This window comes from Bidens hawaiensis, unplaced genomic scaffold (assembly GCF_021521415.1).
Source record: "Bidens hawaiensis isolate Kalapana, Puna unplaced genomic scaffold, B.hawaiensis_p1.1 tig00034679_1, whole genome shotgun sequence".
Taxonomy (NCBI): Eukaryota; Viridiplantae; Streptophyta; class Magnoliopsida; order Asterales; family Asteraceae; genus Bidens; species Bidens hawaiensis.
Window position 1 is genome coordinate 192,768 of NW_027496016.1, and position 16,828 is coordinate 209,595.

Sequence of the window (16,828 nt, forward strand, 5' to 3'; positions counted from 1 at the left end):
TGGATTGGCATGTTTAACCCGTCTATATAAACGGGTCTTGTTTGGATTGACATGTTTGACCGTTTAATAAAATGCGTGTTGTTTGGATTGACCTGCTTAATTTATTTAATTAAACGGGTTGTGTCAGAATTTATATATTTAACTCGGTTAGTTAAAAAGCTCAGCCCGTTTAACTCATTTATGACAACTCTCTAGCCCGTTTAACACTTAGACAACCCGTTAACGTGTTTAGAAAACTGAGTTGAAAACACGTTATGTCCTTTGACAAGAATAAGTGTGTTATGTTGTGGTTCAACGATTAATAAAAAGTTACTTTTGGTTGCTAGTTTGAACTTTGAATACTAATATTCGACATATGTTAATGTAGTTTAAACCCGTCAACACACAATCTTTTGGCTCTGGCTTCTGAAATCAACAATCTGCAGAAAGATAAAGAGATTTTAAGGATGAATCTCATCAAAGCAGAAGAGGAGGTTTGTTAAATCAAATCGTGTTTTTTCAATTTCAATTTGTTATTACATAATATTTTATATTTGCATTGTTTGACGTCGTTAGGTTACAGTTTTGTGTGATGAAAACAACATTCTAGATAAGGAAAACATAAGATTGGCAAACCTTCTTGATTCAGATGGAAGCCGTAGCAGTGGATCCATCAAGGTAATTAATCATAACAAAATGGACGGGTTGACGGGTCATCTGGATTCGGGTCAAAACGGGTTCATATGATATATTTCTTGTATTTGTGCAGAGTTGTAAATCGAAATCTAGTATAAGCCCGGTTGAGAAGGAGAACGACTTCAGTGACACTGCTGGTTTACCTAGGAGTGTGTGGTCGCAATGCTACATAACACATAACAGCTGCAACCTTATATAAGACTTAGATTCTTCTTTTTGTGTTACTGAATCTTGTTAGAAGTCAAGGTCAAATGATCTTTTAGAACATAGGTTGGACTACAGAAGCAATGTTCTTCAAGTACTTTCGAAAATTTCGACAAAGGTATGAAACTAGCATGAGATATTACAGACAGCATTGGTTATGGACTTATATACGAATGGTTAGTTCTTACGCGATATTGCGATTCTCTACTTAAATTGGTTTTTATTAGATGAAGGCAAATTAATAGCTTATATGAAGAGGGTTGACCATCATAATTATTGATTTTTATGTTACATCTAGTTTCAAAAAATTTTCTATATGCAAGTGATTTTTAAATGCTTCATTTTATTCAATAATAAATACCATAAAATCAGACATTTTGGTACGTATGTCATTTAGAATTGACTTTTACTAAATGCTAATGTTCTGTGAATAATTATGTATAACTTAATATTTAACTGTTCCTTATGTATACCTTCGCATAATATAATTGTATACATAGTTGAGTTATTATTATACATTATAACCATATGATGCATAATTATACCACAAGTGTGCGAGTGTCAGATGACTTTTACACTGTTCTTTTCTATGTTCGACCATTTAAAACATAGAACAAAGAGAATTAAAAATATACAAATTAAAAATATACAAATTGTAAGAAGGATGTAGGAAGTGATGCGTCATTTGATGGTTTTGAACAAACCCTTATAATGGGCCAAATGTGCCGTTCTAATCGAACAATTTATGCATAATACCATAAAAGTTAGATGCGATACCATGAAAAAGATATATCTATACCTAATACCATAAAAACGCAGAAGAATTTATACCTATTACCATGAAAATTTGAACGCGCCATTGTAACATGTATCGTTCTATGAAAATGGAATCAATTAGGGGTGTGTTTTTTAAATAGTATAGTATTTAAACCAATATGTATTGGGCATGTTTCTTCAATCTACACAAGTATTAATCCACATGCTACAACACTTCATCCCGTCTAATGCATGCTTGTATGATAAATTTCAGGTTTTGCTAAATATTATAATTCATTATTGAATATGGTTGTATATTACAGTTTATAACGGCTTAGAATATGATTTTTTTTATATCGTGAAAGGTGGATAAATTTTTTTAATTTGTTAAACCCGAAACCCGACCCGAATTAACCCGACCCGTTTAACCTGAAACCCGAACAAACCGAACTTATTTGGGTCAGTTCTTGGGCCAATTTGTTTTGAGCTCAAACCCGAACAACCCGACCCAAACAAACCGAAACCCGAATAAATAACCCGAAGAACACCCCTAGAATCAATAGTGTATTAGACTTTTTTTAAAACAAATTGTTTTTAAATATATATATACGACCAGTTTTTAGAGTTTTACCTCTCAAATCCATAAAACATATAAAATATATCGGATGACAGAAAGATATGTGAAAACTTTTTTTCAATTATTAGAGTTTTACCTCTCAAATCACTAGTTTGGTCTAGTAACATGTATATAACTAAGTTCATGAATTATGGCCAATGAAAAATGCGAGAAGTATGGTATATTGATAAAGGTTTCATGGTTACCTTATCACACACAAATCATTTAACTATAACTATTCAATACCCCTTATGAAAGAAAAACTGATCACATCTTAAGAAGTATGGATTCTAATCTCAGTTAAAACATAAAATAAAATAGGTGACATTTAACTTTAAAAAGGAAAAGAAAAAGAATCTTACCCATCCAAATATTTAACTCTGTATTCATAAACTTGGCACCGTAACTCTTCCAACTCTAAAACCATTTTCTCTCTCTAGAATATTTTCAGAACCAGACACAACTATGGACACATCTTCAACCTTCGTATCCCCAATAACGTTCAATTAATTAGAACTTTATTAATTTAACTTTTTTGCAGTTAATTACCCATTCTAGCGCTAATTCAGGCAGGTTCAACAAATATATATATTTTAAATATCTAAAATGTCATTAAAAAAAATCATAAACAAAACAAAAACAAAAAACATAAGGAATCATATGCACTTCTGTCTTGTAACAACCTCTGTCACTGGTCCCACCTCAACACAAACAACCTCGAATAAAGAAACCAAACACATCATGAAAGGTAACATGCTACACTTCATTAAAGATGCATTCGCACATGGCCACCTGTTCACAACTTTTAACAAAATCTCTAGGAATGGCAACGGGGCGGGTTTGGGGCGGGTTTTGCTTAACCCGAACCCGAACCCGAAACCAAAAACCATCCCCGTACCCGCCCCATTACCCGTCAGGTTTAATTCGGGGATTCCCCGTTTGGTTTTTTGTACCCCCCCGACCCGCCCCGTCCCCGAACCCGAAAACCCGAAACCGATCCGACCCGACCCGAAATTGGTTCATCACATAACTGAACATTTATCGAAATAAACTTCTGCATCACACACATGAAAGCTGAAACAATGTGTTACAAAGGAAATAAAACCAAGTCTACATGGCCGAAAAATCATGCCAAATACACAAACTACAAACTTGCGACCAAATCTAAATACCAAATCAAACCAAATCATCCAAAGTCGTCGTGCCACTTTCTTTAGTACCTACCTACATTAAGAATATTTATCAATAAATCAACCAAGTTAAAAGAATAAAAGCTATGTTACAAAAATAGTAAATTTTATAAATATTATTACCTCTTCCACATCCATTTCATATTCAATGGTGCGGCAATATGCCTCGGTCTCTTCCGAACAAGTTTCTATATTTAATAGTAATAACATAAACATATATTCATGATTATGAAGATAAATAACATGAGTAATAATGTAATATTCAATATAGCGTTACCTCGAATCTCATTCAACAACCAACTTTGAGCACACATTAAAGCCTCCAAAGTTTTTGGGTGAAGTCGACTTCGGTGAGGACTTATTAATCTTCCACTTGTACTGAACGCAGATTCAGAGGCAACGGTGGAAACTGGAATTGCCAATACATCTTTTGCCATCCTTTGAAGTGTCGGATACTTACCTCCATTTGTCTTCCACCAAAGCAACAAATCCAGTTCTACTTCATCAGGCAAAAGATTTTCTTTCAAGTAGTTATCTAACTCCGCCATATCATTCAAGTCATCATTCACCTTAGCTTTCGATTTAATGTCAGATAGGAATTTTTGGAATCCACCAGAAGAACACTCTGACAACCCCGAACTGAATAAAGATGAACTAGAACCACCACCTATAAATTAATGTGAATCAAGATAAATCAAATATTAGCAATTTATATTTATACTCATTAAATATTAATATGATTATACCTTCATAGTAGTTTTTACCACGTGAGTTGGTAGATTCATATTCTTTAAAAAAAGCTCGGACAAAATCCTCAAGAGATTTAAACTCTTCCTTTGCCATTTCTTCACCGTATAAGGCAGGCATAAGCAACTCTACGTATTTTAGCTTGTAACGTGGATCTAAAACCGCAGCCATCCCCATAATCCCATGAATTACAGACCAATATTTATCAAACTTGATAATCATTTTATACGCCATTAGACTAATGTCAACAATAGAAGACTTAGTCCACTCCCGCATAGAAAAACGAATCTCACATATCAAAGGGAAAAAGACATTAGCAGTAGGATACTTGTTACCAGAAAACAAAAGAGTTACCCGATAGAATAGTTGCAGCTTGTTACATATCTCAGTTGCTAAGTCCCAATCAAGGTCCGTAGGCAAACTAGTATACCTGGACTCTCTTTGCTTTAATCGCGTGAAAACATGTCTATAAGGTATAGCAACACTAAGCATCAAATAAGTAGAGTTCCAGCGAGTCTTGCAATCAACGATCAGTTTCTTTGTGTATTCCATTTCAAGTTGATTGGCTGCTTCCTCAAATTTTTGCTCTCTTTTTCCTGATGCAGACCAAAATAAAACATTATCTCTAATTCTTTCAATCCCATCCTCAATAACAGACAAACCATCTTGAACAATCAAATTGAGAATGTGCGCGCAACAACGCATATGAAACAACTCTCCTTTCCTCATGAGTGATCTCAATGGAAGCTTCTGTAGTAACTTGTTGATAATTGCATCATTTGTGGTACAATTATCAACGGTAAGAGTAGACACTTTTCTATCAATATTCCAATCACATAGACAATCATATAGCGTATCTGCAAGAACATCAGCTGTATGTGGTGCAGGCACATAAATAAACCTATATAAAATTTATGCATCAATATAAGTGTAAAATACATTTAAAGTTTTAAACTAACTTTATATTAGACTTGTACAATATATATGCTTTACCTCATGATTCGGCTTTGCAAGTTCCAAGAGTCATCTATAAAGTGTGCAGTGACGGCCATAAACCCTTTTCTTTGATGGTTAGCTGTCCACATATCAGTAGTTATTGCCACTCTACTTGTGATCCTCCCTAATAGTTTCTTAGTTTTCACCCTTTCATATTCATAAATTTTTAAAATTTCGCTCTTGATGGTATTTCGACTCGGAACCTTAAACAAAGGTTGAAGACCTTGAACAAGCTTTCTAAAACCATGATGGTCCACCATTGTAAGAGGATACTCGTGCACAATAATCATCTCCGCGAGATCTCTCCTTGAGTTGTCTGGATTAAACGTGTAGTTGGAGAGATATGATGAACTACCATCAACTTTCTTTTGCTCCATAATCAAGATGCTTTGTCGTATATCTTTAACAGTTCGTCTTGGACAACGTTCAAAATGATCTCGTAAATGCGATGTGCCGTTTTTGCTTGAACCTCCTAGCTTTTTCTTACAATAGTTACATTCCGCCTTATCTTCACCGTTCACTTTCATTAATTTAAAATGGTTCCACACGGCAGATCTTTTCCTTTTACCACCGACATTTTGACCATCTTCAAAAGTATCATCAAGGTTAGACTCATCGTGGGTAGTAAAGTTAGTTGGTGGTGGTTCATTAGAATCATGTACCCCTTCACTGCTTCCTTGAGGAGTAGAATAAGTAGGAGTGTTTGAAGCAACGGGAGTAGGAGTACAAGTGTCTGAAGCAAATTTATCACCTTGTGATGCCATATAGTTGTAAAAACCTACAAAGAAGAAGTTTGAAATAAACCAATTAAATCATTGTGTAATATCAATTACATCAACCCACTACAAACGAATTTTCATAGCCCAACTCCTGTTCAAACACTTTGTAAAAAAATATATCAAAACTCTTAAAAGCAAGCCAGTACACATTCACACTACCGAAATAATATATCAAAACTCTTTCATGACCATCCGTTGCAAGGATCTGTATCTATACAAGTAATCCTACGTGCAAGGAGATATAATTGATCGTTGTTATAAAGTTATCTCTAAATTACACAATGATATCAGTTACAAAACTAGTGCTAGGCAATGTAACTATGAAGTTTATCTTGATCCAGATCCAGTCCAGTGGCTGTAGCTTTATCCTGCATTGTAGCTAACACATAATTGTTATTAAAAACTTCCATCATGAGTTGTTATTGATGTAATTCCTCAATTGAAGTTAAGGATCTTTGTACAATTTCTAACGGTTGTTTCTCTTAAATAAAAAATGAATCTGACAAAGTATTTTCAGGCTTTAAATGATTTATGACACTGGTTTCTCTGCTTTCTCAAGTTTAAACAAGAAGGCAGAAGAATTAAAGGAACTCAATGGGGGTAAGGGCCAAGTTCAAATCTCTTGCTTCTGTTCTGAAGCACAGGGTGATTGTGAGGAAGTTACTGAATTAGTGAATTTAACCCCAAGGAAGTTCTTACCACTCATAGCCTCGGTTAAACGATATACTGAATTAGTGAATTTAACCCCAAGGAAGTTCTTACAAAATCAAAGTGTGAAAATCAGATCAGATCTAACAAGTTGATGCATAAATCAGATCTAACAGACCATACATGACATTATCGTTATATGCAGACTAAAGTTCCTGGTGTCAAATCAGATCTAACAAGTTGGGGTGGGCTATAAACAAAATCAGATCTAACAATTGCAATTACAAAATCAAAGTGTGAAAATCAGATCTACCTCCGTCCGAAGAACAGATCAGAGCTGGATTCACGGCCGCGTCGGCCGGAGAGAAGTCGGCCGGAGAGCTGGATTGCCGGAGAGCTGGATTCACGGCCGCTTCGGCCGGAGAGAAGTGGGCCGGAGAGCTGGATTGCCGGAGAGCTGGATTCACGGCCGCGTCGGCCGGAGAGAAGTGTGAATCACACAATCGGGGGCGGCGGGGCAATATGCAGATATGAAATTGAAACTGGATGTAGGTTTTTAATATATATATATATATTATTTATATTTATATTTATATATATTATATCGGGGCGGGTCGGGGCGGGGGGGTACCTGAACCCAAACCCGAACCCGAACCCGAACCCGAAACAATCCCCGAAACAATCTCCGAAACCCGACCCGAAACCGAAAAAACAAAACCCGACCCGACCCGAAATAAGCCGGTTTTCGGGTTTCCCCGTCGGATTCGGGGATTTTTGCCATCCCTAAAAATCCCAACCCAAACGACATCCCAATTCTAATAAAACGACAATCTTCGCCTCCTTCCTATTTTCCCATACACATCACTTTCTTAACTCATAAGCTACATGCATTATCACTTGTACTTTACAAACTTACCCATTCAACAATAACTTGTAGATTACTAAACAAAATTACACAAATTAACTCCAAATATTTAAATACCATGCTCCAAATTATTTAGGCAGTACAAAAACCTAAACACAAGAATTAATTTTAAGTTTTTTTTACCATGTTTCACGTTGACTTAGTACAGAAACCTAAACACAAGAATTACTTTTAATTTTTTTTTCAAATTAGTACATAAACCTAAATAAACTTAAACACAATAATGAATTAATTTTAAAAAAAATTTCAAATTAGTACATAAACCTAAATAAACTTAAACACAATAATGAATTAATTTTAAAATTTTTTTCAAATTAGTACATAAACCTAAATAAACTTAAACACAAGAACTTCGTCGTTTCAAATAAAAAAATTACAATAAAAATACGTTGTTTCAAATAAAAAAATTACAATAAAAACACACTTTAGTAACACATCAACTACTTGTACATTGCAACAATTAGGGAGCAATAGATTTGATCAAATTTTACACATCAACTTAAAAAAGTGCATTAGACACTTGTACCTTAAAGATTACTCATGCATCAACTATTTGTACATTGCAAACAATTCAAGATAATCTACCTATGTAATAAAATAGTGGGTTTTTTAACAACTTCATTATAATTTGCCACATGGCATTATTCTCAGCATTGCATTTGTCCAAGTGGCATTTTCTAATTTTTTCTTTAATTTACTTTAAAAAAAAATTCTCTCTCAAGTCTCAAACGCTCTTCTCAGTCTGTTTAATAAACAATCTTATTCATCATCAATGGAATGTTTGTTCCAGGTATGTTGTATGTTTCTTCATTAATTGAACACCATAGTATCAACACTTTACTATCTTATAAACCCTAATTGATGAACGGTTCAGCAATTTCAGCAAGATTAACATCGTTGGAGCGGCTCGACAAGGTATGTAGTTTAATTATCGAATCTGAAAAAAGCCCTAATTTTGAATAACGGATCAGGATATCTTTAAATCATTAATTAATATCGTTTAATCTCTTATACAAGGTATGTTCTCCATTAATTGGTTGTATACTAACGTCTTTATTTAGGTTAGGGTTTATTTGCTTTATGTTTTCAGTGTTGTTTTGTTCAGTGTTGTTTTGTTATATTATATATTGTTTTGTTATGTAGTTATGCAATCTTTTTATCTTGATCAAAACGTTTTTATATGTTTGTTAATTACAATTGTATTTAATTTTTCTTTGGTCATGTTGATTACTATTACAATTTAGCATCAAATTCGGTGAAATTGTATACCTATTAAGCGTCTAATGAGGCAACGTTATGCTATGAGAGTTCATAATGAAAAAGAAAAAAAAATTAATACTGCAGACTTTTATTAAAACATTAAAACACAGTCCCTGCTAAGTAGAAGCTAACAGGAACAGAAAAAAAACAACTGAATCAAAATTACATAGCTGACGTAGTCCGTTAGCCCAATCTAGATCCAAGCATTTCATTCTATTTTTAATCCAAATTCATTATGCAATTAGTTTTTGTTTTGTGACTGTCGTTCTTATTTAGTTCTTTTACAACCTACTATAACATAAACAAATAATTAAATAGTAGACTAATAGAGTAATTATAATATATATGATAATTATGAATATGATACAACCTTACTGTAGGGTCATTTTCTGAAACCTGGATTTCTGTATCAAAATTTAGGCAGTTATTTGTTTTGTGGCTATCGTTCTTATGTATTTCTTTATTTTATACAGTTATCAAATTATGAGACCTTTTAATTTGAACCGGGTTGCCATTTTAGTTGGAAAAGTTTCTTTAGATACTGCACTTGGAGGAATTAGGCCTTCTGGTTATTAAAGATATTCTCAAGTTCTTGGTTGTCATAATCAAAAAACCATTTAAGTGTCAAACATACGCCAAATGTGATGGCATTATTTGCAAAACCATTTAATTCATATGTAATCTGATTCGGCTATTCAATTTATAGATTTAATTTAAACATTCCGATTAAACATGTTCATATGTAATCCATATATACATATTTAGTTTACTCATTTACTATTTAGGCCATATTCATGTTTTTGTGTTTTGAGTTCAAGAATCCGGTATAATATGTTTCTTCATAGCAAATTGTGTGTGTGTCTATATATATATATATATATATATATATATATATATATATATATATATAAGTATATAAGAGTCTTATGTCTTGAACATAGGTCTCACTTATGTGGCTTCATGTTATGATGTGTTGTATGGTAAATAAGTAATTATGTGATGAGTTAATGGTTTTGCTATTCTGTATGCACTGAATATTGTTCAGCAAAATAAAAGGCTCCATCAAGAACTCGTGCATATATATTTTTGGTTTTTTATATTGTTTTAGCTTATGTTTTTAAATATTGAAATGATGTAACTTTCTGGAAATTGAATGAGTTTGCAAGGCTACTTGCCTCTTGCAACTTTGGTTTTGGTTGCGAATAATGATGTTTACAAGCTTGGTGATTTTGGTTGTGCAGGTCTTATTGATGGGAGTTTACCAATCGATTAAGGTGATGCAAGATACATGACAAGAAATCTTGAATGCCAACTACGATCACTTAGACAAAGTTGATATCTTCTCTCTTGGAGCTACTATTTATAAAATAATAAGGGGTTTAATATTGCCGGATTCTGGAACCTGTTTTCAAAATCTTAGAGAAGGGAAACTTCCTCTTTTTTCCTGGTCACACGGTGCAGTTTTAGAATATACTTAAGGTACTACTAATTTATGGATTTATATGTTGAATGGTATATATATATATTTATATGTTAAAGTGGCTATTATTTGTATGTTTTATAGTTGATGGTATATTTTTTATTAATATTAACCATGTATTCATCAATCTGTTGTTGCAGGCAATGTATGACCTGAATTCTCTTGGTGTCCGTCTGCTTAAGAATTAGTAGGCAACTCAATTTGCAGTAGGCCTCACAAAACCGTTGAAACCAAATAAACTCAATTTCTGCACTGGAGAACACGAAGTACAAAAGCCGTAAAACTTATTTGCACCTCAGAATGTATTCCAACGGTGCTTATACTTCCCCCTTTCTTTGTAAAAAGAAATTTTGTGCTCTGGTCATTGCATGGTTACCTTCTTTGTAATTTTTTTTAAATATTATTGGGTTATCGTTTTATGAGTTTTGGAATGGTAGATTGAGACTGAAAGTGATTTTAGTTGTTTGATGAGTTAGGATTGAAATATGAATATAAAAGTCAATAGGTTTAAACCCAAATAAAAAACTCAGTTTAATTATTAACCTTTATCAAAAAAATAAAAATAAAATCTTTTAAAGTCATTCAAAGCTATTTTAATCATGTGAAATCTTTTTATAAATACTAAAACAACCATACCCACAATGTTCGTTGTATTTATTCTATTACCATCTCTTATGATACATGACTACACGAGTTCTTACATATCTGAGTTGTAAATAACTACTACTTTCATGTGATTTTGAATGAGTATAGTGAAATTAGTTTATAGGTTTTTTAGATAAGACATGTCTCCCTACTCAAGTGAAATTAGTATGTAATTGTAAATGAAACAGTGTTAAAAGATATAATTTGTATTAAATTATAGAAAATTTTCTTAATTTTAAACTGTTTCGTTCCCGTGTAGTACACGGGTTATAACCTAGTGAATATAATAATATAAATATATAAAACGGTGAAAGATTATATTACAAATAATAAAGATAAAGTATCATCATCATCGTCAAATATAACAATCACATCATAATCATAATCATAATAAACCCTAAAATCAACAACTATAAAAATTGAATAGAATCCAACAAATCACAAAACGAACAAAACAAAACAAAACACCCACAAATCTCTCAGATCTCTACATCAACAACCCAGCAGCAACCACAGCACCGAAAACCGACCCGACAGACACCACCCGGGTCAACCCAGCAGCGTTAGGTGAAGCAGCCGGAGACCCAGTCGGAGTAGAAGCAATAGACGGCGGCAGAGCACCAGGAGCACCAGCCGGAGTGTCAGCGGTTGGTGGAGCAGGTGGAGATGCCAACGGAGATTCCGTCGGAGATGCTGTGGGAGTGGCTGTCGGAGACACGGTGGGTGCGGCGGTGGGTGACACGGTGGGTGACTGAGAGACAGCAGATCCGACGGCTATAGCGAGTAGAAGTACGATGATGAAAGTTGAAGATGAAGTTGCCATTGTTGTTGTTTGGTCTCTCTCGGTGTGTTTAAGGTTAATAATAATATTGTAGAGAGAGAAAGTGACTTTAGAGAGAGAGCGTGTGAGACGGTGAGTTTTGGAATAGGGTTATGATATGATATATATATATATATATAGCAGCAATATATATATATATATCTATACAGGTCGATTCCAGGGTGTTATGGTTTAATCATTAGTGACAACTCATAAAGATGTAATCCTGGCCGTTGGTTTATGTTTTGGTGTATTGATCAACGTACACGTGTCCCATGAGAATATCGGTTTAAATTTTATTTAAGTTTTGAATATTTTGGGGAATATTTTAATGGGATAAACTATAAAGGCAATCTTGTTGTGAAAATAGGATTTGATGGTGGACATATTTGACTTTTATATTATTGATTATGTTGAAATATGTAGAAAAAAATTAAAATTGTGATATATTTTGTTGCTATGTATATATCTAACCGTCGTGATCATGTATATCACTTTCTTGGTTGATTTTGTTGTGTACGAAAGTCTACATCCCGGGCACCACGTCTACACGTTGTTCATATTTCATAGTCAACATGGTTTGATAGACATGGAAATCAAAACTTGCAATCACCGGATGCGAGACATATGGGTAAAAATGTGCTTCATGATGATTATTATGAAAATTTGAATTTTTAAAATTAATGTTCAACTTAAATTTAAGATAGTATTAATATATACAACTAAATTTAAATTCATAATGATAACAATAAGTTTATCATGTTAAAAAGTGAAACTATATTTATCGGTTCTACTATTAAAAACAGTTAAACAGCCAATTAGTCCAATAATAGCTCACTAGCCCCATGGTTTTTATTACTAGATGTCATGAGTTCGAGTTTCTGAAACAATTTGCTCTAGATTGAAATTTGAGCCAATGAGTTTTCCCCAGTGTTTGTCGGGTTCCTCCTAGGTGGGTGGGATAGATCATCACAATTTATTCTTCAGACATAGAAGTGACTTATTTTTCGGGGTGATTCTGGATGTCCAACCGTCCAGACCTTTATTGTTAAATAAAATTAATGAAAATCATATTTATTGAATAGTAATAAATTAGTAATCAATCAAGATTTTGTTGTATTTAAAAAATGAAATGTAATAGAAAATACTATCGATATTATGAGGGGAAAATTTTTATAAAAACAATTTTTTATAAAATTTATTTATCATTTTAAGTAAATTGTAAAAACACACCGTTTTCCATACACTCAAGGCTAGGGCTATGAATGAATTGAATTGAACGGAACAAGACATTACTCATTTCGTTTGTTAAGTGTTTATCGAACAAACAAGCAGTTCACAAATGCACAACCGAAAAGATCTTCTTTTTCATGTTTGCTTGTTATGAAAATGGTTGCGTTCATTATTTATTGTGTTTGTCTTTTAATTTCATAAAAAAACACAGACGAAAATATGCGATTTTTATAAATGATAATGAACATTTTTAAACTCAAGTATTATCATAATCAACCAAAATAAATATAAAGTTAAGTAATAGACACAATTATCATTAAATATTTGACATGATATGTAAAAAAGTTTAAGAATGATAAAATACATAAAAATTTTAATGATCAAACATAAACAATAAACAAACGAACATCAATGAACACAAACAAATGGATATTAACAAACAACGAATGAACGAAGCGAAAATAAATGACCAAACACAAACGAACACATAGCCTTTATGCTTGTTTTATTTAGTCTCATTAGATGTTTTACAGGGACTAAGAAACTCTAATCATTGTCTATTTATATCGTATAATATAATTTTAATTGTAATAAAGAAACCCGGCCTAGTGACATCACGTGGATGTATGATGCCTTAACCGAACTATGTAAATCACATGTTCTTGTTTTTTTACCATTTTGTTTGTGTGTGTGAGTGGCATTATTCTACAGCCTAGCTCGTTGCTCTGATTGATACCTAATAGTTTACAAACACAATTGAACGAATGTGAATCTATTCATGTTCATCCCTTTAATTAGCCGAACGAAATTCCTTTTCATGTCAGTTCATTGATCATTTAATGAACAAACACAAACGATCTTCCTACAAAAACACAAATAGTTTGCCGAGCATTCGTTTCATTTACCGTCCCATGCAATCAAAGTACTATTTAGCTAGTGAAAAGGTTGTAAGATTTGCATGCAAAGCTCAATCAACACAATATGGAGGAGAGAGAGGGAAACGTTGTAGGCACAACCCACTCCTGCAACAATGACACAACTAAGGACCACCAAACAATCATGTAACCTTCAACATATGAGTTTTTACAAGCCTACACAACGATTTTGAAGCTTGTTTTATATGTTGTGAAAGAATTTCGAGATCTAGACACTACATTTGCGTGGCCAATTAATGTCAAATCTTTTTCATCTGATTTAAATAAGTTTTATTTAATTAATTTTGTTAAATAAGTTGCATATTTGGATGATCATATTTTTATAACTTTAATTGTTCAATAACAACCTGATTTATAGTTTCTGTAATTATATAAATGGAGTATTTATGTTAGAAACTCTGTTTGTTCAAATTATAACATTAATACATAATACAAGTTGTGTTACGAATATAATAATTGAAATTACAGTACAATCACCTAAACCAAACTCCAAGGATAAATAGACTTTGAACAGCAATATGGTGTTATGTAGTTAATAGAAATATAGAATCTTATTATACCAATAAAGCAACATATTTAGTTGCTATTATCATTTTCAATCTTTGACGATGAAAATGAATAACTCACCGGGTAAAATATGGAATGCAGATTAAACTGAATTTTTTTATATAAAATATACAGTGAGTTACCAACTCAACTAAGATTAATTAACGTATAGTTATGATAGGTGGCCCAATTATATGTGCAAGTTGCTTACTAACTGTCTGTATAATATGTATAAAAGTTTGTGTAAAGTTAATTAGATTTTTCAAATAATGTATGGATAGTTGTATTACATTGTCCAGGGTTAAAAGTAGAAACGGATTTAAACTTTAATATGGATAAAGATGGTATAATGAGAAAAAAAACAAATGTTGTATACAAAACGTATTTAGAAATTTATGAAAAAAAACGTTGTAATTCTCTATTGTGGATTATTGTATGGACGATTATTTAATGTCAATAATCAAAGATTTTTGTTAATTAATCATTATTGTTGTCCAATGCGTGTACACGCTACACGAATTTTTAACCTAGTTACATAATAAACTAAACCATATAAAGGGTGAAACTTAATTGGAAATTAAGCTAATATAAGACACTAAGATGGCAAGACTTTTGAAGTTAGTCAGTTACCCTTATATGTATGACCTTAGTTATAAGTAAAACTACCTTAGTGTTTTCAATACTCTATTACTAAACATGTTCTTACTTGTAGAGCAAATCATAAGTATGTCATTGCATGATACAATGGTGCGATGCGCCGATACCAATCATGACGGTAGTTTGAGAGCAGTAGATCTCCATTTAGCACTAGTACATTGGCCACATATAGGTGCATGCCAGCACACACCATCTATGGTCTCGTTACATATATATCTTGCATATGGTTATGTTTGTGACTTCGAATCTCAATAAAACCTTGTTTGGTGTGGTCTGTTAACTTTCAGCTATCAATTTCACATATTAGACTCCAAATTTCAAATTTGAATATTAGTCTGGTGATCATATTTCATACTTTAATTTTATTTATCTTTGATATTCTTTATTATTGTAATAACTCCGTACTATTATTGTTTCATTTCTTTTGTGCAAGATAGGTAATCGATATGAAATCAAGGCACACACTAGCAACATTTAGTTGTTAGGGTTGGGGGTTTGGTTCAATTGGCAAAGCCATTGGAGTTAGGTATTAATGTGTTGCTCCTATTGAGGCCAAGATTTCAAGCCCAACTAAGGACGCATTTACTGTAATTTAGTCGCTCATCTATAAAAAAGATTAGTTAGTTGTTAACAAGTGTTTAAAACCATTGCTAGATTGATACTGTATAAGAAATATTGTAAAACTTCAAAAGAAAATCTAAAGAAAAAAATAAACAAGAATGTTATGTTATCTACAAAAAATAAACAAGAATGTTATGTTGTTTTCTGTAATATTGAGATAAAAAGTATATAGCATATATCTAAACTTTTATACCCATGTGTACATTGATCCAAATTACATGACATACATAATACGAATCTCCCCCACATGAGATGACATGTAGTGCTCGGGTTATCATATCATCAATCATCACCCATGTGGATGGACCGACTCTACGAGTCAGTAGTGATCCCATACCATTTTTTTTAAATAATAAAAAGTACAACTTCAAAAAAACTTTAAATTTTAAATTTAATATGTGAACAGTTTTGTTAATTTTAAAATACAAAATGTTGTAGAACCGAAATTTTGGACTCGGTTTTAAACTTTACAAAAAGTGAAAGTTTAATAATTTTATAAATTTAGTACTGGGTGATCATTTTTATCACGAATTAAATTAAGAATTATGTACAAAAACAACATCTAACTATGAGCTAAATTATATAAAAGTATCTATGTATTTTAATTTATTCTAATTTTCTTTTGCTGCTTAAAGCTTTTATTATATAAAAAGGAAAATGTAACCGAAAATATTTCATTTATTTATTATAACGCAAATTATTTGAGAAATACAAATAATTGCTAGAAAAAGGACATAAGGAACGTGACAGGGTGTAAGATCATAAACCGTATAATACACATATGAACCGTATATCGTATAATACCACATATTGAACCGTACAATTGCCATTCACAAAAATATATTCTTTAATTCTATGAAAAAAAAATTGATTTTTGTTCAGTTTAAAACAAACAAGGTAATTAAAATAAATGATTAATCTGAAAATAAAATGATTAAATAAATACACATAACACATGGTATGTTGATATATCAATGATAATGCACATCAGGATGCTTATGCAGTAGCTGTATGCCCATGTTAAACATTTTGTCACCTGCATGATCATTAGGATGTTCAAAATCGGATATTAGAATTTCGGATAGTGGATTTTGA

The 16,828-nt window shown here is 32.4% G+C and overlaps 1 protein-coding gene and 1 long non-coding RNA gene across 2 annotated transcripts; one reads left to right on the plus strand and one right to left on the minus strand.

Moving 5' to 3' along the window:
- Positions 1-339: 339 nt before the first annotated feature.
- Positions 340-1,040, plus strand: LOC143586487 (uncharacterized). The gene is made up of 3 exons (XR_013144716.1): positions 340-473; positions 556-657; positions 749-1,040. It is a non-coding gene; the product is annotated as an uncharacterized LOC143586487 (long non-coding RNA).
- Positions 1,041-11,246: 10,206 nt separating this feature from the next.
- LOC143586488 (uncharacterized) lies at positions 11,247-11,845 on the minus strand. Its single transcript, XM_077068029.1, has one exon. The coding sequence runs from the start codon at positions 11,742-11,744 to the stop codon at positions 11,409-11,411; it is 336 nt and encodes a 111-aa protein (XP_076924144.1). The 5' UTR covers positions 11,745-11,845; the 3' UTR covers positions 11,247-11,408.
- Between the last annotated feature and the right edge of the window lie 4,983 nt (positions 11,846-16,828).